General features: G+C 52.9%; 1 protein-coding gene across 1 annotated transcript in view; it reads left to right on the forward strand.

Annotated features, from left to right (window-relative positions):
- The window catches only part of LOC116946616 (transcription factor AP-2-epsilon-like), an 82657-nt gene that overhangs the window by 52107 nt on the left and 3974 nt on the right, over positions 1 to 26576 (forward strand). The window contains exons 4-6 of the mRNA XM_032961694.2: positions 6258 to 6480; positions 9156 to 9274; positions 21039 to 21180. Of these exons, the coding sequence (XP_032817585.2) occupies positions 6258 to 6480; positions 9156 to 9274; positions 21039 to 21180 (484 nt within the window). The remainder of the gene's footprint in view (positions 1 to 6257; positions 6481 to 9155; positions 9275 to 21038; positions 21181 to 26576) is intronic.

Here is a 26576-nt window from a genome sequence, read left to right on the forward strand (position 1 = left end):
AGTGGGGAAGTCACTTCAGTGACTTCAGTGGGGAAGTCACTTCAGTCACTTCAGTGGGGAAGCCACTTTAGTGACGTCAGTGGGGAAGTCACTTCAGTGACGTCAGTGGGGAAGTTACTTCAGTGACGTCACGTCAGTGGGGAAGTCACTTGAGTGACTTCAGTGGGGAAGTTACTTCAGTGACGTCAGTGGAGACGTAACTTCAGCAACTTCAGTGGGGATGTCACTTCAGTGACTTCGGTGGGGAAGTCACTTCAGTGACGTCAGTGGGGACATCACTTCATTGACGTCAGTTAGGGAAGTCATTTCAGTGATTTCAGTGGAGAAGTCACTTGAGTGACGTCAGTGGAGAAGTCACTTGAGTGACGTCAGTGGGGAAGCCACTTCAGTGACTTCAGTGAAAGAACCTAACGCAGAGGATCCTTGGGGGTTTGATCTCCCGCGAGGCTGCTCGTGGTCCACCCCAAACCGCATCCGCTGGACAATCCGTGGTCAGTAGATGCGGATGATACCCGACGCACAAATGTAAAATGTAAAAGAAAACAAAAAACTCTCCGGCAGTGTGCTGCCGTGGTCATCCTGAACGGAGACCCGTGCACAACGCCCGGCGCACGAGGCGATGCCACGACCCCCACAGATAGGAAGGAGACATCGCGGCAGCGGTAACCACTCCGCCGCTCCTCGCGCCGGTATCCGGTGCCGACCATCCGAATGTGAAGCCGCACGAAAGAAGAAGATGGAGAAGCAGAAGAAGAAGAAGTGGCGAAGCGATATCTCAACATGGACCTATAGGCAACGCTCTTCGCCAACCCGCACTGACCTGCCTGGTGAAGTATGGTCAAACGAATCCTATGACCGACACGGTGGCCGAAAGGCCTTCATCCAGCAGTGGATCGATTGACAAAGGGTCTGCGATTTTATTACGAATAAACTATATTCGTACGTGTTTAAAAAAAAAAAACATTATCCATGCGCGCATACTGGGCGCCTGGTACGATGAATTGAACTGAACTGTGTATAAAATTCGGGCACTTGCATAGGCCTACAGCCATAAAGATGAAGATCCCCCGTGTAGCCTTTAACAGACTGTTGGGGCAAGTGTTGCAAGTGCTGTTCGCGAGTGGCACCTAATGAAGGGAGGCACGGCACACGACGGGATGTCGATACTCCACGCCTGGCCGCCTTTGTCTCCTCAAAGCCAATATTTTATACACACCGCACCAGGTACTCGTTTGATGCTGAGTCGACCTAGGGGAGACCCGGGACCGGTTCAGATAATCGTCAATGGGTGTTGGCCGTGAGCGGGAATCGAACCTGGGTCGCCAGGTTCGTAGCGCAGCGCGCTAACTGCTACACCGCCGCTCACGCACACACACACAAACATAGATACACACAGTTACACACACACAGACACACACAGTTACACACACAGTTACACACACAGTTACACACAGACACACACAGTTACACACACACAGACACACACAGTTACACACACAGTTACACACACACAGAGACACACACCACTGGAAACATTCTGCGCAGGCAATCGTAGGCGACAATTATGCAAATCCGTGAGAGGCGCGACGCTGTGGACATTAGCGACTGATCGGAGGACGGGCGCGCTTACTTACTGCTCGCGTACACAACCTACAGCGCGTTCGCGACAGGGAGTCGCGAACGGGTCGCGACACTCGACGGTTAGCAGTGGTTCGTGCCACAGCGAGGGAGAGATGGAGGCAGGGAGGGAGGCAGAGAGGGAGGGAGGGATAATGAGAACCATATCATTGGACGATATCGTCGCTATCACGGCGAACAAAGTGGAACGACGCGTACGTCCAAGATGAACACCTCATTCAAGACCCAAACATCACCGCATGTCCTCCATGCCTTGAACCCTCCTCCTACTCCTCCTCCTCGAAGTCACTGGTGGAACCATCAACCGCAACGTCGGGACATCAACACCAGGCCGATGGGCACCACAGCGCCTTCGTGAGTGGAACATGAAAGACGCGAGTCGCTGCTGTGCGATTGTGGCCATGCAACCCAAACTACGGAGCGTATAGTAAACCCACAGAGGCGCATGGAGATACACAGAGACCCATAGAGATACATGGAGACCCGAGAGATGTATTAAAGGCAAACCACAGTCGTGCGAATATGGCCTTGCAAATCCGGACCACGCACAGTAAACCCACTGTTCCATCTTTCATCTGGTCGGAATCTCACCTCGTTCAGGCTCTCACCTCTTCAAGCTGTCACCTGGTCAGACTCTCATTTGTTCAGGCTGTCACCTGGCCAGGCCCCCACCTGGTTCAGACTCTCACCTCTTCAAGCTCTCACCTGGCGAGGCTGTGGCGGTCGAGTACTGTGTATAGCAGGCGACGTTTTGGGGCAACAACGGGGCGGTGGTGGTGGCGGTGGTGGTGGCGGTGGCGGGGCTCGAATCAGATGATCGCTTGCCACCGATGTCGTCCGTGAATCGAACTCGGCTCGTCGCACGGTCGACAGCGCGTGCGGTGCCGCTGAGACCACCGCGTGTTTCGCCGCCTCGAAGACCCGTAACAGTGTAGCGCGCGTGTCCACGAGCCAATGGGAAAACCGTGCCGATCTGGCACGGCTCGGAGTCCTACCCGGCGTGGCGGTTGGGGGAGGGGTGGAACCCCCCCCCCCCCACCCCGAGTTTAAGCGTCGCACGATGTGTGAAATGTGCCCGCGCGCTCCTCTGTGCTTCGAATCGGTGTCAATCGCGCAGCATTCGCCAAGCTCAGCGGCGTCTCAAAACGGTTCACATCTGCTCCGCCGCCGTGGTTATTTATGTTTTGGGGTTGGCTTAGTTTCGGCTCAATGGAGCCTCGGGGGTGCTGTAATCTGACTCTCAAAGACCCCGCAAGTATGTGTACACTCGCGTCAGTCACGCCTTGTCTTTGCCGCCTTTTGCGTGCGCGCGCGTGCGCGTGCGTCTGTGCTAGGGAGCGGTGGTGCAGTGGTTAGCGCTACGCTGCGCTACGAACCTGGCGACCCGGGTTCGATTCCCGCTCACGGCCAATACCAATGACTATTATCTGAACCGGTTCTGGGTCTCCCCTAGGTCGACTCAGTGTCAGATTTAACCTGGTGCGGTGTATAGCAAACATCGCCACTAGGGGAGACAAAGGCGGCCGGACGTTGTTCTGACCACCCACCCCCTAGTGTGCCGTGCCGGCCTTTATACGTAGTCGCTAACAGCACTTGCCCTAACAGTCTATTGAAGGCTATACGGGGGATCTTTGTCTTTGTGTGCGCGTTGGGAGCGGTGGCGCAGTGGTTAGCGCGCCGCGCTAGGAACACGGTGACCCGAGTTCGATTCCGGTCAACCCCACCGACGATTATCTCAACCGGCTGAGTCGACCTGGGTCTCCGCGAGGTCGACTCAGCCTTAAATGTGGATGAACATCCCTCGCCACTTGGGAAACGAAGGCGGTCGGGCGTGTTGCTGTGCTGCGAACAGGAATTACCCCAGCACCCGGAGGCTATGGCGAGAGGGGTGGGCGCGTTCCTTGTTGTTGTGGGGGGGGGAGTCTGGACAAAAAGATCCCCGCGCCTATCGCCTGCATCAGACTGTCGCGCCGAGCGCTGTCGGCGACGGAGTGGTGTGGCCGACGCACAATACAACCACGCCACTATATCTGCATATCGCACGAGGTACTCGTTTGAGGCCGAGTCGACCTAGGGAAGGCCCAGAAACCGGTTCGAATATTACTCGGCGCCTCCGGGTTCGTAGCACGGCGCACGAGAGGGCGGGTGACCAGCGCCACGCCCCGGCCGCCTTTGTCTCGTAAGAGGCTGAGTCGACCTAGGGATAATCGTCACCGGCGCAGCGCTCCCCACGATAACGAAGCACAACGACCCGCGTGCGTTACTTCTCTTAAACAACTGTTGGGGCCAGCCCCTCTACACACAACAAAGACGCGAGCGAGTGAGAGGGGTTCACGGGGAATTATGAAAGGGCCGCTTTGTTTGAGCGGGTCCCGTGTTTAATCTTAAACCAGGAGAGAGAAAAAACACACCGCGTAATCCCGGAATAATCTCCGTCCGTTTATCGCTCAGGGTCGATTAGCCGGGCACTCACTGCCGTGGAGGGGGGGGGGTGTGACGTGGGGGTGGTGGTGTGACGTGGGGGTAGTGGTGTGACGTTGGGGGGGGGAGGAGAGAGGAAGGGCGGCGTGGGGGAATTATATGTCACTATGTAACACGATTTTTGTTACTGGGTAGTAAGTGTTATTTTCTAATTGCTTATGCCTCAAAAGTGTAGAAAATGGCTATTATTCCCTACAAACTTTACGTGAAGGGATGACGCAAATTTGCCCATTTTCTCATTGAAAATGGGTCAATTGAAAAATATCACTGTCCTGGTCACAAAAGCAAAGTTTGTGGGGAATAAACATCCATTTTCTGTACTTTTGAGGCATAAGCAGTTAGAAAATAACACTTGCCACCCAGGAACCAATTTGTTTTTGTTACACAGTGAATTATTAGTGACAGGGCCGCTGAACTGGTTGTAGGGCTCCATCGACGTATATTTGCGTTGCATCAACTTCTCACAGCACGACAACAACAACAACAATATCAACAACAATCATCATCATCAGCCGTGTTCAATCCACTGCTGGATGGAGACTTCCATAAGCCGTCGCCAGCTGATTGATCATGATGATTATGATGATTAAATAAGTACATTTTCCCCGTAACTTCCGATCACCACGGTTGGCTACGCATGGCGCGAAAGAAATTAAACATTGTCCATACGTCAACAACATGAGTACATTTCTATAACTCAAGTTTTGTTCGCTCAAACTGCCAAAAAAAAAGATTCGTAGTGAATGCGAGTTCGCATCACGGGGGGGTGTTCGTTCACCGCAGGCAGTCGATCGTCAGGTCGCGTGTGGCGAGGTAAAGTGTGGTGGGTACTGCCCCCCCCCACCCACCAAGACGTCTGAACACGAGGCCAACATTCCCTCCAGAGGGGCTCGCTACAGCGACCTCTAGTGGACGCCCCATCCACCAGCAGTGGCGTGAGCACGGAATTGCAGGGCTGCGTCTTTAGCTGTTGCCGTCTCGTTAAGGCGGTGGTTCTTAACGTTTAATGCAGCCTTGCACCGCCTTTGGTTCTCAGTTATGTACAATGTTTATAAACACGTTGGGTTTAATTAAACAAAATAGTTGGGCGCCGTCCATAAATGACGTCACATGATTTTGGACGATTTTTGACCCCCTCATCCCCGTTTCGTCACACGGCATCACAAAAGTCAGACCCCCCCTCAAATATGACGTCACAAATCTCCGCCCTCTCCCCCCAAAAAACATGCTTCAAATCGCTTTAAACTATTGTCATTGTAGTGCGAATTTAATGTGGTGCTGCACTCTGATGATGTAGGAGAAAACATTTATTTAAAAAAAAGTCTATTTAACTAAGCAGAACGTGTTGTCTATATTTCTCAAACCCCCCCCCACCCCCCTCGTCACACATCGTCACAAATGTCTGACTACACCCACCCCCCCCAGGTGCGTGACGTCATTTATGGACGGCCCCTTCCGTGCCCGTGCTTAATTTGTGTTTCGATGATTTATCTTCTAAAACAAAATCTGGCCGTGTCTCGCAAAACCCAGAAAGGGCCTCTCGCATTGCCAGGGGGTGCGTGCACCCCAGGTGAAGAAACCGCTGAGTTAAGGGAAGGCGGGGAGAACGTACGAACTCGACAGAGAGGGGCGTCTGTATCGGGAATCGAACCTGGGTAACCTTTTTTTTATTGCTGGAGTAGGTGTGTTTCTAAAAAGGTTCTGCGTCGAGCGACAAAAGCGTCGGGCGAAAGCGATTTACCCAGTAAATAATGTAAAGTTTGGCGAGATACGATGCCATGTGCTCCTACGCACACACACAGCGAGATGGCAGGGTGCGGCCCATGCGTTACTGCATCATTCCGGGCTGCTGTATCATTCCGTTCAGTCGCGCAGCTCAAGGAAGAAGTTTCTCGCAGGGCGCTCGGAAGGCACGTTATAAGGGCGCGCACGCGTTCCGTGTTACAACGGGGCTCGTTGTCCGCGTTCCAACACAACAGTGCACTTTCTGCGTTATAATGGGGCGCGCGTGTTCCACGTTCCGAGCCGCGCCAAGAGCCTTCCCCCAACGGAAGAAGAAGAAGCCGCGACGCGTCGCAGCGACGACCCCCGCGGCTCGAGGCAACCGGCGTGACGTTTCGGGCGCTGTGTTCGTGCAGCGGCGCTGTCAGGCGGCAAGTCGGCCGGCGCGCTGTCCCTGGGCAAGGACGGACTGATGAGCGCCATGCACGGGAACCCCTCGGAGGTGTTCTGCTCCGTGCCGGGCCGCCTCTCGCTGCTCAGCTCGACGTCCAAGTACAAGGTGACCGTGGGCGAGGTGCAGAGGCGCCTGTCGCCGCCGGAGTGTCTCAACGCCTCGTTGCTGGGCGGCGTGCTGCGCCGGTGAGTTTGGAGGTCGTGATCCCCCCTCCCCCCCCTCCCTCTCCCCCCCCCCACCTCGCCGTGGGCTCACGTTAACGATGCAAATGGGGGGGGGGGGGGGGGGGAGAAACGTTGACAGGAGGACAAGAAATAAGATGAGCCGTGAAGCTCTTATTTTTTTATCGCGCTTGCACGTGTCCAGGAGTGGGGCGCATGGGGTCAGCGAGTGTCGTCATCAGCAAACTAAATGCAAAAGGCGATAGGGAGTGCGAGATGGAGCGAGCGGTAAAGGATGGAGCAAGTGGTAAGGGTGGAGCAAGTGGTAAGGGATGGAGCAAGCAGTAAGGGATGGAGCGAGCGGTAAGGGTGGAGCAAGCGGTAAGGGATGGAGCGAGTGGTAAGGGATGGAGCGAGCGGTAAGGGTGGAGCAAGTGGTAAGGGATGGAGCAATCGGTAAGGGATGGAGCGAGTGGTAAGGGATGGAGCGAGCGGTAAGGGATGGAGCGAGTGGTAAGGGATGGAGCGAGCGGTAAGGGTGGAGCAAGCGGTAATGGATGGAGCAAGTGGTAAGGGATGGAGCGAGCGGTAAGGGATGGAGCGAGCGGTAAAGGATGGAGCAATCGGTAAGGGATGGAGCGAGTGGTAAGGGATGGAGCGAGCGGTAAGGGATGGAGCGAGTGGTAAGGGATGGAGCGAGCGGTAAGGGTGGAGCAAGTGGTAAGGGATGGAGCAATCGGTAAGGGATGGAGCGAGTGGTAAGGGATGGAGCGAGCGGTAAGGGATGGAGCGAGTGGTAAGGGATGGAGCGAGCGGTAAGGGATGGAGCAAGTGGTAAGGGATGGAGAGAGCGGTAAAGGATGGAGCGAGCGGTAAGGGATGGAGCGAGCGGTAAGGGTGGAGCAAGCGGTAAGGGATGGAGCGAGCGGTAAGGAATGGAGCGAGCGGTAAGGGATGGAGCGAGCGGTAAGGGTGGAGCAAGTGGTAAGGGATGGAGCGAGCGGTAAGGGATAGAGCGAGCGGTAAGGGATGGAGCGAGCGGTAAGGGTGGAGCAAGTGGTAAGGGATGGAGCGAGCGGTAAGGGATGGAGCGAGCGGTAAGGGATGGAGCGAGCGGTAAGGGTGGAGCAAGTGGTAAGGGATGGAGCGAGCGGTAAGGGATGGAGCGAGCAGTAAGGGATGGAGCGAGCGGTAAGGGATGGAGCGAGCAGTAAGGGATGGAGCGAGCGGTAAAGGATGGATCAAGCGGTAAGGGATGGAGCAAGTGGTAAGGGATGGAGCAAGTGGTAAGGGTGGGGCAAGTGGTAAGGGATGGAGCAAGCGGTAAGGGATGGAGCGAGCGGTAAGGGATGGAGCGAGCGGTAAGGGATGGAGCGAGCGGTAAGGGATGGAGCGAGCGGTAAGGGTGGAGCGAGCGGTAAGGGATGGAGCGAGCAGTAAGGGATGGAGCGAGCGGTAAAGGATGGAGCGAGCAGTAAGGGATGGAGCAAGCAGTAAGGGTGGAGCAAGTGGTAAGGGTGGAGCAAGTGGTAAGGGATGGAGCGAGCGGTAAGGGATGGAGCGAGCGGTAAGGGATGGAGCGAGCAGTAAGGGATAGAGCGAGCGGTAAGGGTGGAGCAAGTGGTAAGGGTGGAGCAATCGGTAATGGATGGAGCGAGCGGTAAGGGATGGAGCAAGTGGTAAGGGTGGAGCAAGTGGTAAGGGATGGAGCGAGCGGTAAGGGATGGAGCAAGTGGTAAGGGTGGAGCAAGTGGTAAGGGATGGAGCGAGCGGTAAGGGATGGAGCGAGCGGTAAGGGATAGAGCGAGCGGTAAGGGATGGAGCAAGCGGGGTGGGGGGGGGATGGTTCTGGGGGGAGTGAATCTGTCCCGTGCCTCCCCTGAGGTCGACTCAGCCATAAATCAGCGCCTGGTGCAATGTGTAAGCATCGCCGCTGTGGGATGGACAGCGGTGATGATTACGCATTGCCGATGCTAATCATTGTAACGCTGCCGCTGAGGGTGGTGTTGTTGATGCTGATGAGTCTGATACTGACGATAATGCTGATACTTACGATGATGCTGATAATGTTGCTGATGCTGATGATGCTGATAACGGTGATGCTGATAACGAATATACTGATAATTATGACGCTGATAATGATGCTGATAATGATGATGCTGACAATGATGATACTGAGAATGATGATGCTATTAACCAGGGGTGGGGAACGTCCGGCCCGCGGGCCGTGTCAGGCCCGCGGGCCGTATGAGGTCCGCCGGCCGTATGAGGCCCGCAAATCATTTGGTGTGGCCCTGCCAAGGCAACCGCAGGCGGGACTCGAAATTCAATAAATCTAGGAGCAAACCTGGAAAAACATTTGCGAGTAGCAACAACATCAATGCCAGCTAACGTCATACTCCTCACCAAAAGAGAAGCAGTTCCAGCCATCGCATTCGGGGTGAGTTAATGAAAAGTTTGACCAAATATAACGGGCAAATTTTTAAGTTGATCATTTTGTATGGCCCGCGAATGATGTTCTAAATATCCAAATGGCCCTTTGCAGAAAAAAGGTTCCCCACCCCTGCTAATAACGATGATGATGCTGACAATGATGATGCTGACAATGATGATGATGATGTTGATGATGATGTTGATGATGATGATGTTGACGATGATGATGATGCTGTTGTTGTTGATGACGATTGCTACGCTCGCAGAGCCAAGTCAAAAAACGGGGGCCGCTCGCTGCGAGAGAAACTCGACAAGATCGGCCTGAACCTCCCGGCAGGGCGACGCAAGGCGGCCAACGTGACGCTCCTGACGTCACTCGTGGAGGGTGAGAGCCCAGCAGCTAAATCGTCTCACCACGATACCAACATCATCATGGTCATCATTATCATCATTATCATCATCATTATCATCGTCGTCATCGTCGTCATCATCATCATCGTCGTCGTCATCGTCATCATTATCATCATCGTCATCATTATCGTCATCATCGTCATCATCGTCATCATTATCATCATCATCGTCATCATTATCATCAACTTCGTCATCATCATCATCATTATCGTCATCGCCTCCACATCATCATCATCATCATCGTCATCGCCTCCACATCATCATCATCATCATCATCGTCATCGCCTCCACATCATCATCATCATCGTCATCGCCTCCACATCATCATCATCATCATCGTCATCGCCTCCACATCATCATCATTATCATCTCCTCCACATCATCATCATCATCGCCTCCATATCATCATCATCGTCATCATCATCATCATCATCATCGCCTCCACATCATCATCATCATCGCCTCCACATCATCATCACCATCATCATCGCCTCCACATCATCATCAGCATCATCGCCTCCACATCATCAACATCACCTCCACATCATCATCATCGCCTCCATATCATCATCATCACCATCGCCTCAACATCATCATCATCATCGCCTCAACATCATCATCATCATCGCCTCCAGAACATCATCATCATCATCAGCGCCTCCACATCATAATCATCATCATCATCGCCTCCACATCATCATCAGCATCATCGCCTCCACATCATCAACATCGCCTCCACATCATCATCATCATCATCATCGCCTCCACATCATCATCATCAGCATCGCTTCCATATCATCATCATCACCATCGCCTCAACATCATCATCATCATCGCCTCAACATCATCATCATCATCGCCTCCAGAACATCATCATCATCATCGCCTCCACATCATCATCACCATCGTCTCCACAACATCAATATCCACATCACTCCATCATCATCGTCTCCACATCATCATCATCTCATTTCTACATCATCATTTCTCCACATCATCATCACATCACCCCATCACCATAATCTCATCTCCACATCATCACCACATCACCCCCATCATCTCATCCCCACACTATCACCACAGCATCTCACCACATCATCTCCACATCATCACCACATCACCCTATCATCAATCATCTCCACATCACCCCCATCATCTCATCCCCACATTATCACCACATCATCTCACCACATCATCTCCACAACATCACCACATCACCCCCATCATCTCATCCCCACATTATCACCACATCATCTCACCACATCATCTCCACATCATCACCACATCACCCTATCATCAATCATCTCCACATCATCATTATCGTCTCATCTCCACATTATCATCACATCATCTCACCACGACATCATCTCCACATCATCATCAATTATTGCACATCATCATCACCACAACATCACCTCATCTCCACATCATTATAAACCATCTCCACATCACCACCATCATAGTCTCATCTCCACATCATCACTACATCATCTGATCACTACATCATCAACACATCACCTCACCATCTCATCATTCCGTGGACCCATCATCACATGGACACATCAACCTTTCATCCCATCAACACATCACCTGACCATCACATCATCTCATGAACCCATCATCCCATCAAAACATCACCAAAACACCCCCATAAACACATCATCCCATCACTCCATCGTATCATCTCCCTCATCAAAACATCACCCAAGCTTCTGCGCTGGTCTCACCGCGTCCGCAGAAGTGATGGCGAGGCCTCATCCGTGCCCCTATCCTACGTCACGGCGGCGCGCGTGCCAGACTAGGTGCCCCTTGAAGCAATACACACGTCGATACATATATACACACGCTTGCACATTCTAAACACACACTCTGAGACGCAAAGTTAAACGAAAAGATCACCCCGTGCAGACTGTAACAGACTGTTGGGGCAAGTGCTGTGAGCGAGCGCCTATAGAGGCCGTCACGGCACACGAGAGGGTCGGTAGCCAGCACCACGCCCTGACACACTGACACAACTTGACACACTAACACAACTTGACACACTGACACAACTTGACACACTGACACAACTTGACTCACTGACACAACTTGGCTCACTGACACAACTTGACACACTGACACAACTTGACACACTGACACAACTTGACTCACTGACACAACTTAACTCACTGACACAACTTGACAAACTGACACACTGACACAACTTGTCACAACTTGACACACTGACACAACTTGACACACTGACACAACTTGAATCACTGACACAACTTGACACACTAACACAACTTGACTCACTTACACAACTTGACACACTGACACAACTTGACACACTGACACAACTTGACACACTGACACAACTTGACTCACTGACACAACTTGACTCACTGACACAACTTGACAAACTGACACACTGACACAACTTGTCACAACTTGACACACTGACACAACTTGACACACTAACACAACTTGACTCACTGACACAACTTGACACACTGACACAACTTGACACACTGACACAACTTGACTCACTGACACAACTTGACACGCAACTTGACACACTGACACAACTTGACTCACTGACACAACTTGACACACTGACACAACTTGACACAACTTGACTCACTGACACAACTTGACACAACTTGACACGCAACTTGACACACTGACACAACTTGACTCACTGACACAACTTGACACACTGACAAAACTTGACACAACTTGACACACTGACACAACTTGTAACAACTTGACACAACTTGACACAACTTGACTCACTGACACAACTTGACACACTGATACAATTTGACACGCAACTTGACACACTGACACAACTTGACACACTGACACAACTTGACACAATTTGACACAACTTGACGCACTGACACAACTTGACACAACTTGACACACTGACACAACTTGACACACTGATACAACTTGACTCACTGACACAACTTGATTCACTGACACAACTTGACACACTGACACAACTTTAAACACTGACACACTGACACAACTTGACACAACTTGACTCACTGACACAACTTGACTCACTACACAACTTGACACACTGACACAACTTGACATACTGACACAACTTGACACACTGACACAGCTTGACACAACTTGAATCACTGACACAATTTGAATCACTGACACAACTTGACACACTGACACAATTTGAATCACTGACACAACTTTACACACTGACACAACTTGACACACTGACACAACTTGACACACTGACACAACTTGACTCACTGACACAACTTGACACACTGACACAACTTGACACAACTTGACACACTAACACAACTTGACACACTGACACAACTTGACACACTGACACAACTTGACACAACTTGACACACTAACACAACTTGACACACTGACACCACTTGACACACTGACACAACTTGGCACAACTTGACTCACTGATACAATTTGACACACTGACACAACTTGACTCACTGACACAACTTGACACACTGACACAACTTGACACAACTTGACACAACTTGACTCACTGACACAACTTGACACACTGACACAATTTGACACGCAACTTGACACACTGACACAACTTGATACACTGACACAATTTGACACAACTTGACACAACTTGATGCACTGACACAACTTGACACAACTTGACACACTGACACAACTTGACACACTGACACAACTTGACTCACTGACACAACTTGACACACTGACACAACTTGATACACTGACACAACTTGACTCACTGACACAACTTGACACACTGACACAACTTGACTCACTGACACAACTTGACACACTGACACAACTTGACAAACTGACACAACTTGACACACTGACACAACTTGACACACTGACACAACTTGACTCACTGACACAACTTGACACACTGACACAACTTGACACAACTTGAATCACTGACACAACTTGAATCACTGACACAACTTGACACACTGACACAACTTGACATACTGACACAACTAGACTCACTGACACAACTTGACACACTGACACAACTTGACACACTGATACAACATGACTCACTGACACAACATGACTCACTGACACAAATTCACACACTGACACAACTTGACACACTGACACAACTTGACATACTGACACAACTTGACACACTGACACAACTTGACACAACTTGATACACTGACACAACTTGATACACTGACACAACTTGACTCACTGACACAACTTGACACACTGACACAACTTGACAAACTGACACAACTTGACACACTGACACAACTTGACACACTGACACAACTTGCCTCACTGACACAACTTGACACACTGACACAACTTGACACAACTTGAATCACTGACACAACTTGAATCACTGACACAACTTGACACACTGACACAACTTGACATACTGACACAACTTGAATCACTGACACAACTTGACATACTGACACAACTCGACTCACTGACACAACTTGACACACTGACACAACTTGACGCACTGATACAACATGACTCACTGACACAACATGACTCACTGACACAACTTGACACACTGACACAACTTGACGCACTGATACAACATGACTCACTGACATAACTTGACACACTGACACAACTTGACACAACTTGACACACTAACACAACTTGACACACTGACATAACTTGACACAACTTGACACACTGACACAACTTGACACACTGACATAACTTGACACACTGACACAACTTGACACAACTTGACACACTAACACAACTTGACACACTGACACAACTTGACACAACTTGACACACTGACACAACTTGACACACTGACACAACTTGACACACTGACACAACTTGACTCTCTGACATAACTTGACACACTGACACAACTTGACACAACTTGACACACTGACACAACTTGACACACTGACACAACTTGACTCACTGACACAACTTGACACAACTTGACACACTGACACAACTTGACACACACCGTGACACGGACGGCCCCATGTGTTTGACACTCGCAACAGCCACGGACGCCACCGCTGCTGCTCACAACGACGAGGCAATGAATCTCGACTTGAAGCTTTCGTGACTGCAGGGATTCATACTCCTCGGGTTTTTCTGTAAAGTCACGCAGGTAGAACGTGACTTGACCGAGAGACGATACATGTTATTTGCTGCTGAATGCGTAGTCGGTTTACGCGACCAATATCATCCCTAGTCGAGGTTTTTTTTGTGGGTTAAATTTACTCGATAACCCCACCCCCCCCCCCCCCCCTAAAAACTCCTCTTTTGTGGAAAAATGTATTTTTGTTACGAGCCGACATGGGGGGGGGTGTAATTATAGAAATACCGCTGCGATAAAGAAGCGAAGTGGATGATTTTGTTTGTGTCTGAGCGCGTGCGTCGCCCCGGCTGAGCGAGGCGCGAAGGCAATTGGTGACGGGGAGTGAAAGTTGGCACTGATTATCGCTTCCACACGACCACAGCGGGGAGCGCAGCCAACTTAACAAAGACAAAGACCCCCCCCCACACACACACAGCCACACACACAGCAACACACACAGTAACACACACACAGCCACACACACAGTAACACACACACAGACACACACACAGTAACACACACACACAGCCACACACACAGCCACACACACAGCCACACACACATACACACAGAGAAACACACAGACACATACACAGACACACACACAGAAACACACAGACACACTGACACACGCAGACACAGACACACACAGACACACACATATACACACAGACACACACACAGACACACAACAACAACAACAACCGCCATTCGCCACTAAGTGGCGGTGACGTCACCACGACGCTTGTGCCAGGCTATGTGCACCCTGAGGCCACGTGAAGTGTCGAACGCCCGCTGGCAGGAGGTCACGGGGCAGACCCAGGTGCCACGGGTCGACTGACTGAGATGACTGGCTGATGCACCACCTGTGCCCCCTACTGTGCCAACCTGCTGTGCTTTAGCCACCCGGCGCTCCGCTCGCTGTTGTGAGCGTCGCTCCTCCGCCCTCCGTTGTTGTTGGAGGGCGACTGCCTCCAACTGCCCAGTAGCATCCTTCACGAGCCTCCTCCACAGAGGCCGATCTTGACACCGCTGGTACCAGTCATCGGCAAGTCCACTCAGCTCCACGTCCTCCTGTACCACATCACTCCATCTCTTCTCTAGCCCATGCCGCGCCCGCTTAGCCCCCTCAATCCGGCCAAACAAAAGCTGTTTCGGCATGCGGTGGCTGGGCATGCGGGCTACATGACCCAGCCATCGCAGCCTTGCCTGCCGGAGGAGCTCACCGATGGGACCCTGCCCAGATATTTCAAGGATTTGTGAGCTCCTCACACAATCCAGTCTGGTTAAACCCAGGATGGATCGTAGGCAGGCCAGCCTAAATGTTTCTAACCGGCGAAGATGTTCCATTAGGGGGGTCCACGTTTCGCAAGCGTAGAGAAGGGAGGGAATGACCGTGGCCGAGAAGACCTGAAGCTTAGTGCGGAGCGACAGACACACACACACAGACACACACACAGCCACACACACAGACACACACACAGAGACACACACACAGACACACACACAGAGACATACACACAGACACACACACACAGACACACACACAGCTACAACAACAACAACCGCCATTCGCCACTAAGTGGCGGTGACGTCACCACGACGCTTGTGCCAGGCCATGTGCACCTTGAGGCCGCGTGAAGTGTCGAACGCCCGCTGGCAGGAGGTCACGGGGCAGACCCAGGTGCCACGGGTCGACTGACTGAGATGACTGAGATGACTGGCTGATTCACCACCTGTGCCCCCTACTGTGCCAACCTGCTGTGCCTTAGCCACCCAGCGCTCCGCTCGTTGTTGTGAGCGCCGCTCCTCCGCATCTGTGGGGGGAGCGGTAGTGTAGTGGTTAGCGCGCTGCGCAACGGACCCAGCGACCAGAGTTCGACGATCATCTGAACCGGTCCTGGGCCTCCCCTAGATAGACTCAGCCTCAAGTGAGTTACTGGTATGACGCTGCAAACGTCGCTTCTGGGGAGAGACAAAGGCGGCCGGGAGTGGTGTTGGCCTGTTGGCCACCCACCCCCTCGTGTGCCGTGCTGACCTTAATAGGTGCTCGCTAACAGCACTTGCTCAAAAAGTTTGTTAAGGCTGTTTGGGGAATCGACGTATATCATCTGTACGTAGCGTCATGGGGAAGAGCGATAGAGTAGCATCAGTGCCAAGTGGTCTGAGCCGGTCTTGTGCCCACACTAGTTTCGTCCTAAAGGTAAACATCACAATGTTGTGGGCCAGGTCGAAAATAGGCCCCGGATTAGTGCGGCTAAGATGATTGCAGCGACGGATAAATATGTTACGGGGCTTCGTGTGAGCGGGGTTATTGCGAAGCGAAGTCCACGGGCCCGCGTGAAGTGAAATGTCGAGCCGTGTGAAGTGAAGGAATGGATCGGCGAGTCAGGTAATGCGCGCAAGAGACGCGGGAATCGCCCCCCATCGCATCGACCGCGAGGCAGGCGGGAAGGGTGCTGGGGATGGAGGGGAGGGTGGGCTGGCCGTGGTGGCGTGGGGGGGGCTATAAGTTGGGGGGCCTCTCGCACGAACCGGCATCAGCCGCACTTAATTAGATGCCGGTGTGAAACGACGCATGGCCATTTCCATCGCTGGGCGGTCTTTGAACGAACATTTCAAACGCCCGAAAATGAGATGTACGTTAATATTACAACCCAGAAGAGTCGGGTGGAAGATGAAGGGTGGGGGGGGGTGTGCGAGATGTGGTGGTGGTGGGGGGGTAGAGGGGAGGGGGTGACGGGAGAGAGAGAGGGGGGGGTCGTGAAATTTGCATGCGGTAATAATGAGGCGCGCGAGGGGAACAGCGACTCCGTTCGAGGCGATTACTGCGGCTCGCGCTGCCGGGTCGGTGCGAGTGAGTGGGAGAGTGTGTGTGGGAGAGTGTGTGGGGGAGTGTGTGTGTGGGGGGGTGTGTGTGTGGGAGAGTGTGTGTGTGGGGGAGTGTGTGTATGGGAGTGTGTGTATGGGAGAGTGTGTGTATGGGAGTGTGTGTGGGGGAGTGTGTGTGTGGGGGAGTGTCTGTGGGGGGAAGTGTGTGTGTGGGAGAGTGAGTGGGGAGGGTGCGTGGGGAGTGGGAGAGTGTGTATGGGAGAGTGTATGGGAGAGTCATGGGGAGCGATAGTGTAGCGGTTAGCGCGCTGCGCTACGAACCCGGCGACCCGAGTTCGATTCCCGCTAACGGCCAACACCAGTGACGATTATCTGAACCGGTCCTGGACCTCCCCTTAGGTCGACTCAGCTTGAAATGAGTACCTGGTGCGGTGTGTAAACATCGCCACTGGGGAGACAAAGGCGGCCGGGCGTGATGTTCGCCACCCTCGTGTGCCGTGCCGGCTTTTATAGGTGCTCGCTAACAGCACTTGCCTCAAAACGCTTCTCTAGACTATACAGGTGGTGTTTGTGTTCGCGTGTGTTGCCTTTCCACCGGCCCTATTTAAACATCTCACCTGCCTGGGGGGTGTGGTGGCTATTCTATGTCGTCAAGCACTCGACCCCCTCAACTACCCCCCCCCCCTCCACCCCCATGGATGTAATGGGGCAGTCGTGGAGAGAGTGAAGCAGTTCGCGAAAATCCAGCGGGCATTGCGCACGTGGCCAGCTCCGGGTTTGGCGAGCAGAGACCTGGAAGTTGCCCGATGCTCGTTTGATGGTCGAGTCGATCTACGGAGAGGCTCCCGGTGCCGAGTTTAGATAATTAAAAAAAGACCGTCGTGGATCCATAATAGAGTTTTGTTTTTGGGTTAGACGTAAACAGAACGTGGCCAATTCGTCACCCGCTCGTTCCAATTCGCAATTCGACACATTCTGTTTACGTGACAACCATTACTAGTTGGCTGTGTCGGGTGGTGGCGGGTTTGAACGACACAACATTTATATATTTACTCGATCTAACCCCCCAAAACAAACCTCTATTGTGGATTATTTCGGGTCGTGGAAGCCTGCCACGTGTTAAACCCGTCACCGACCTTAGGCGTGAGCGAGAATCGAATTCGAGTCGCCGGGTTCGGAGCGCACTGCGTTACAACCCAGCGATTCGACAAAACCTCAAGAGAACAAGCAGATGCCGATTTTATTTCGAAATTTGGTGATTCAAAAAGAAAGTATAATAATACACCGCATTTCAAGTGCCGCAATGCCTCGTGGCGAATCACGCCACGAGGCAGTCCTTGAGGAGCCGACGCTTGCCGATCCCCTGCGCTAACCACTTGCGCCACCGCTCACAAACATACACGCACGCGTGTTTGTGTGTACGTGCGGAGCGGTAGTTTAGCGGTTAGCGCTTCGCTGCGCTACGAACCCGGTGACCCCAGTTCGATTCCCGCTCGCGGCCAACACCGGTGACGATTACCTGAACCGGTACCTGGGCCTCCCCTAGGTCGACTCAGCCTAAAAATGAGTAACTGGTGCGATGTGTAAACATCGCCACTGGGGAGACAAAGGCGGCCGGGCGTGGTGTTGGACATCCACCCCCTTTGTGTGCCGAGCCGGCCTCTATAGGTGCTCGCTAACAGCACTTGCCCCTACAGTCTGTTAAGGTTATACGGGGGGTCTTTGTCTTTGTACGTTGGGACGCGATGTATCCGCGTGCGTGTGATTGTGTTGTTTAGGTTGGTGCGCGTGTTTTGTTTACTTGTTTGGGTTTTTTTTGTCCGCGAGTCGCGTGGGACCGCATTTGCGTATTAACATCGCAGACACGCACGCGCGCCTGCGTGTCAGTGCGCGCGTGTGTGGGGGAGCGGTGGCGCAGTGGTTGGCGCGCTCCCGCTCACGGCCACGACGATTATATAATTATCTGAACCAGTCTTGGGCCTCCCTCAGGTCGACTCAGCCTTTATTGAGTACCCGGTGCAGTGTGGACACATCGCCACTGGGGATGGTGCTGGCCACCCACCCCCCTCGTGTTTTTGTGCCGGCCTGCCAGCATTTGCCCCAAACGTCCTGGCAGGCTATGCGAGAGCTCTTTGTCTTGTTGTGTTAATGGTTAACGCATTCCGCTACGAACCCGGCAACGATCCCAGTTCGCTTCCCGCTCACGGCCCGCACTAGTGACGAATATTAACCGGTTGCTGGAATCTCCTCTAGGTCGACTCAGCCTTAAACGAAACAATACCTGCCGAGGCGTCTATTAAAACAAAATCAGCCACGTGGAGACAAAATGCGGGCGTCGAGTGCTCCCCGTGCAGCGCCGCAACCTTCATAGGCGCTTCTCGTCGACAGCACTTGTCCCAACGCTGCGTTAAGGCAACACGGGGAATATTTGTCTTTGTGTGCGTGTGGTGCGCGCGCGCGCGCGTGTTCTTTGGATCTGTGCCCAGCAACAGATGCGTCCTTAAGTGGCTGCGCCGGGCGCGAGTGGGAGAAGCCACGAGCGAACGAATCCAGTTTAAATATTAAAGGAGTTTTGGAGGAGCGAACGACTCTCGAGCGACCCGTTTACCGAATGTGTTTGGGCAACGATTTTGATCACCACCACCACCACCACCACTACCGCCGCCACCCCCTCCTCCACCACCACTCAACCCCCATATCCCCCGAGCCCCTCTCCCCTCCTCCTATCCACCTCCCCCCCCCTTCCCTTGCCTACGAGCTCCAGCCACCGTTTCACATAATTCTCCTTCCCTACTTCTGCAACATCTCTCTCTCTCTCTCTCCCCGTTGCTTTCCCTGGCGCATCAAGCGCCAACAGCACTGCACGATTATGCCGTGCCCGGGTCTACAGTCGCTTACGACCTTCGCTGCTGCTGCTGCTGATGTTGCTGCTGCTGATGTTGCTGCTGCTGATGTTGCTGCTGCTGATGTTGCTGCTGCTGATGTTGCTGCTGCTGATGTTGCTGCTGCTGCTCCTGCCGTTATAAGTTCAGAATCAGAATATCTATGAATCCTGGAGGAATCCGATGAGCTGTGAAGCTTTTTTTGTTTTTAAATCACAGACGTCCAGTAAGGGCGGCTCAGAACGTCACAACAACAAACGGGCCGTGGTGTGGTTGGTGATCGCGCTTGATGTGCGTGGTAGGTTAGTGGACATGGGAGTGAGGGCACGAGTCAAATGCACAAGCCGCAGTACGTGTCGCGATTGTGGCCACGCAGGCCAGCACGATGGACCGTATAGTAACCCCCCCTGGAGACGCAGAGAGAGAGAGAGGCAGAGGCCCGCAGAGTTACACTGAGACACGTAGGGGCACGAAGAGACACCGGGAGATGTATTCAAGGCGAGCCACAGTAATGCTACTGTGGCACGCGACACAAACTGTGGGCCACATCGTCAACCACTGTGGTGGTGATGGTGGTGTTGGTAGTGATGGTGGTGATGTTACCATCACGGCCACCTCCGTCTTTACAATTTGCCGACGCTGCTCGATCTGACCCCTGGACCGTCTTTGTCTCTCCCACCCACTCACCCTCCCCCCCCCCCGAATTTTGTCATAATCATCGTCGTCGTCATCATTGTCGTCATCATCGTCGTTATCATCATCGTCGTCGTCATCATCATCATCGTCGTCATCATCGTCGTCATCATCATCATCATCGTCGTCATCATCGTCATCATCGTCGTCATCATCATCGTCATTATCATCATCATCGTCGTCATCATCGTCGTCATCATCGTCGTCATCATCGTCGTCGTCGTCATCGCCGTCGTCGTCCGCGTGTGGCGCCGCAGGCGAGGCGATCCACCTGGCGAGAGACTTCGGCTACGTGAGCGAGACGGAGTTCCCCGCCAAGGCGGCCGCCGAGTACCTCACGCGGCAGAACACCGACCCCGGAGACCTGCACGGGCGGAAGAGCATGCTGCTCGCCACCAAGTGGGTGCTGCGGCCCCCACCCCCCGGACCCCCCCCCCACCCCACCAGGACCCCCCCGCGCGGCGACTTTCATCCCCCATCGGCAGCCTGCCCGCGTCAGCCCCGGCCCCACATCCCCCCGTCTCTCAGCCCCCCCCCCCAAACCGCTCTGACTCGGTCAGTTACCCTGAAGCGAGTTACCCCCCAATGGATAACTCTTCCCCTGAACCCTGACCTCACCCCTACCACTAACCTCACCCCTACCACTAACCTCACCCCTACCACTAACCTCACCCCTACCACTAACCTCACCCCTACCACTAACCTCACCCCTACCACTAACCTCACCCCTACCACTAACCTCACCCCTACCACTAACCTCACCCCTACCACTAACCTCTACCCCTACCACTAACCTCACCCCTACCACTAACCTCACCCCTACCACTAACCTCACCCCTACCACTAACCTCACCCCTACCACTAACCTTACCCCTACCACTAACCTCACCCCTACCACTAACCTCTACCACTACCACTAACCTCACCCCTACCACTAACCTTACCCCTACCACTAACCTCACCCCTACCACTACCACTAACCTCTACCACTACCACTAACCTCACCCCTACCACTAACCTCACCCCTACCACTAACCTCACCCCTACCACTAACCTCTACCCCTACCACTAACCTCACCCCTACCACTAACCTCACCCCTACCACTAACCTCACCCCTACCACTAACCTCACCCCTACCACTAACCTCTACCCCTACCACTAACCTCACCCCTACCACTAACCTCACCCCTACCACTAACCTCACCCCTACCACTAACCTCACCCCTACCACTAACCTCACCCCTACCACTAACCTCACCCCTACCACTAACCTCACCCCTACCACTAACCTCACCCCTACCACTAACCTCACCCCTACCACTAACCTTACCTCTACCCCTATCACTAACCTCACCCCTACCACTAACCTCACCCCTACCACTAACCTCACCCCTACCACTAACCTCACCCCTACCACTAACCTCACCCCTACCACTAACCTCACCCCTACCACTAACCTCACCCCTACCACTAACCTCACCCCTACCACTAACCTCTACCCCTACCACTAACCTCACCCCTACCACTAACCTCACCCCTACCACTAACCTCTACCCCTACCACTAACCTCACCCCTACCACTAACCTCACCCCTACCACTAACCTCACCCCTACCACTAACCTCTACCCCTACCACTAACCTCACCCCTACCACTAACCTTACCTCTTACCCCTACCACTAACCTTACCTCTACCCCTACCACTAACCTCACCCCTACCACTAACCTTACCTCTACCCCTATCACTAACCTCACCCCTACCACTAACCTCACCCCTACCACTAACCTCACCCCTACCACTAACCTCACCCCTACCACTAACCTCACCCCTACCACTAACCTCACCCCTACCACTAACCTCACCCCTACCACATATACAAGCACAGAGACAATTTCAACCGAGAAGATGGATTCTGGCTTAGCAATCATTGGAAAGATTTGATAAACCATTTCAGGTCTTAATTGATTGTTCACGCTTACAGTGGCTTTCAGACAGCATACATTAATTTTTCGTCTCCCCCCTCCTCTTTTCAGAACATAGATGGACTCGTCCGTCTAAATAAACTGCCAAATCGCTGCGCGTGGCGCTGACGTTTTTTTATAAATAAATAAACCGTTTAAAAATAAATAAATTAATGCGAACCGACACACCTGATGACGCCCGTTTGTGTTATGGTCGAAACGTCGTGATAATTTTTATTGCTTTATATATTTTATTATTTTATTGTTTCCCTTCAACGTGACTTTACCGAAAGAGCTAAGAATATACCCATATCCTTAACTCTACCCCTAAGCCAAACATGAACTATATTACTCTTTCCTGACGTCTATATCGACACTCATGACCGTACATCTACCCAAACGCCACGAATAACCCTCATTCTGAAATCGACATTAGCGCTCGGAGGCCCAGACCCGGTGTTGAACTCAAGGTTCAAGGTCATCTTCTTTGACCACGTGGGAACACAGGAGACCAGGGGAGAGTGACCCCACACACACCTCGCCCGGCGTCACCACGAATGACAAAAATCGACGAAACGAAACCACGAGTCGGATCATTGCATCAAATAGAAATCTGCACAAAAGCAACAAATGGTATAACCAGTGCCGGATTCTCCTAGTAGTAAAAGTAGATACATGTGTAGCTAGTAGCTACGGGCTCCGCACTTTCAAGGGCCCCAACGCTAAATGCTTTCCGGTTCAGTGATTCTGCACTTGCTCTATTACTATAGTACTATACCGCCTTTTACGAACGACTGGGTGTTTAAGGTTAACGATTTGTCGAATTATCTGGCTGTATAGGAAATAAAAAAAAAATCTTTACTATGCAAGTTAAAAATGTGTGTTATAATATTTACGTGTTGTTTAAAATTTAGGGCCCCTTTATAACATATGCTGCAGGCGCCGCACTAGCTTAATCCGGCACTATAACCCGAATGCCTTAACCCCCCTACCCCTTCGCATAATTAGCATGTGCGCAAGTAAGTAAATTAACACATTTGTGGATAAATAAGTAAATAAGTAAACAGGCTGCAAATACGGGGGGAGAGGGGGTGTGGGTGGAAGACCCGGGAATGATTTGTTTACAAATCTAACACGTCGTCACATCGCTGTGTGCGTGTGTGTTTGTTTTAAATGCACGTGATGTTAACGCAAAGCCCTCATTAACAGGCGGCGTTAGGAGGGTCCCATTAGAATACACAGCGTGCTCGTCACATCGGGACGCGTGGTTAGTGCACGTGTGTGTGTGTGTGTGCATGTGTGTGTGTGTGGGGAGCGGTAGTGTAGCGGTTAGCGCTGCGCTACGAACCTGGCGATATATTCGACTCAGCTCAAATCAGTACCTGGCGCGGTGCGTAAAATCGCCACTGGGGAGACAAAGGCGGCCGGGTGTGGTGTTGTCCACCCACCCACTCGTGTGCCGTGCTGTTCAGGCTATACGGGTCGTCTTTCTCGTTTGTGTGGGTAGCGGTGGAGCAGTGGTTAGCGCACCGATTAGAGTCGCCACGAGTTCGATTCCCGATCACGACCAACAGCACCAGTGAGGTTTATCTGACAGAACCGATCCTGGGCCTCCCCTACGTCGACTCAGCCTCAAATGAGTGCCGGGTGCGATGTCAAATCACCGCCACTCGGGAGACACAAGGTGGCCGGGCGTGGCGCTGCACTTGCCCTCATCCGCCTGCTGCACGGGGGATCTTTGTCTTTGTGTACGCTCCTAGTTACACCACTTCTCATTGTTCACCCTCTGTTGACCTCAGCATCGCTCGCGATCGACTCTCACCGGCCACCACTCCCACCAGGACCACAACAACCACGCCATTCCGTTCCCATCACCTCTCCCCCCCTCCCCACCTTTAGCCACACCACCTCTCTTTTTAACCCCCCTCCCCCACAGGCAGTCAAACTCCCAAGTAAGCGCTAAGTTAATGACCTTGCAAATTGGCTGGGAGGGAGCCTGTGAGTGTTTCTTAAAGGGCACGCCATTTCGTACGCCTGCGCGTGTGTGTGCGCGCGTGTGCGTTTGTGTGTTAATAGCGAGAGCGGTGGCGCATCGGTTAGCGCGCTACGCTGGGCGCCCGACGGACCTGAGTTCGATTCCCGCTCATGGTCACCACCAGTGACGATGATCTGAACCGGTCTTGGACCTCCGCTAGGGCGAATCAACTTGAAAAGAGAACCCCCATAGGTCGACTCGGTCTCAAATGAGTGGCTGCTGCGGTGTGTAAACGTCGCCACTAGGGAGATAAAGGCGGCTGGGTGTGGTGTTGGCCACCCACCCCCTCGTGTAGCGTTTCAAACCTACGTGTGTGCGCACGCTTGAACGCGTTGCGTGTGTCTAGTTTAATCTTATATCCCACTACGTTGCTTGCGATCAACCACAACCGCCACCCAGTGCTCCCATTTAACCTCCCCCCTCTCTCTCCCAGATGCCCCCACCTCGTCCCCTTACTCCAAAGACAAAGATCCCCCGTACAGCCTTTAACATACTGTTAGGGCAAGTGCTGTTAGGGCGGATTTGGCACACGAGCGGGTGGTGTGGTTCGAACCATGCCCGTCCCCCTCTGTCTCCACAATGCTGATGTGTCATAACACACCGCGCCATTTAAGGCTGAGTCGACCTAGCGGAGCCATCGAACACATCACCTGCCCCCGAGAGCGGTTAAAATATGCGCCACTGTTTATTGATCCGTGGACTGGAATCGAACTTGCGTCGCCGCGTTCGTGGGGCAGTTCAAAGCTAACCACTACACTACCGCTCCCCCCCCCCAAAAAACCCCCATTAAAAACAAAAATCCCCCGTGGGTGGCCAGCAACCACGCCCGGCCGTCTTTGTCTCTCCAGTGGCGATGTTTTGCACACCGCCACCAGGCACTCATTTGAGGCTGAGTCGACCTAGGGGAGACCCAGAAGCGGTCCAGATGCCCGTCACCGCTGTTGGCCGTGAGCGGGAATCGAACTCGGTTGGCCGGGTCCGTAGTGCGGCACAGCGCGCTAACCCCGACACTACCGCTCACCCCCCCCCCCCCACGCTGCATTGCACTCAAACTCCCAAATAGCGCTGGCTGAGCTAATGGCCTTGCAAATTGGCTGGATGGGGGGGGGGGGGTGCTGTGAATGCGTTTCTTAAAGAGCAGCGGGGTCGCAGTAACGTGGCGTGTTCGTATCCAAGACAGAGGCAAAGATCCCCCGAATAGCCTGAACAGACTTCTGTTAACGTGCAGCCACGGCACATGAAGGGCGTGGGTGGCTATCATCATGCCCGGCCGTCTTTGTCTCCCTAGTGGCACACTCAAGACTGAGATCCCACGTGTAGCCTCAACAGACGTTTGGGACGAGTACTATTAGCGAGCGCCTATGGAGGCCGGCACGGCACATGAAAGTGTCGGTGGCCAGCACCACGCCCTGTGTCTCCCCAGTGGCGATGTTTACACACCGCAACAGGTACTCATTTGAGGCCGAGTCGACCTAGAAGCGGTGGGGGGGGGGGGGGGGGCGGTGGCCCAGAACCGGTTCAGATAATCGTCACGGGTTGGTGGTCCGTGAGCGTGAATCAAATTCGGGTGGGCGGGGTTCGTAGCGCAGCGCGCTAACCGCTGCACCACCGCTCCCCCCGGCTCAACACGCAAACACACACACTCGTCTCATGCAATTGCTGGCTGCGTGCGTGTGAGCTATCGCCGCATATATTATCGCTGACAGCGGCACCTTGCCTGACTTGTTGTTCGTGCCAAAAAAACTGCGATGATGATGCTGCTTTTTTTTGTGTGGAAATACTCCCCCACCATATCTCT

This window comes from Petromyzon marinus, chromosome 27 (genome assembly GCF_048934315.1).
Source record: "Petromyzon marinus isolate PM22_M1 ecotype Great Lakes invasive population chromosome 27, UKy_Petmar_22M1.pri1.0, whole genome shotgun sequence".
In the NCBI taxonomy this organism is placed as follows: Eukaryota; Metazoa; Chordata; class Hyperoartia; order Petromyzontiformes; family Petromyzontidae; genus Petromyzon; species Petromyzon marinus.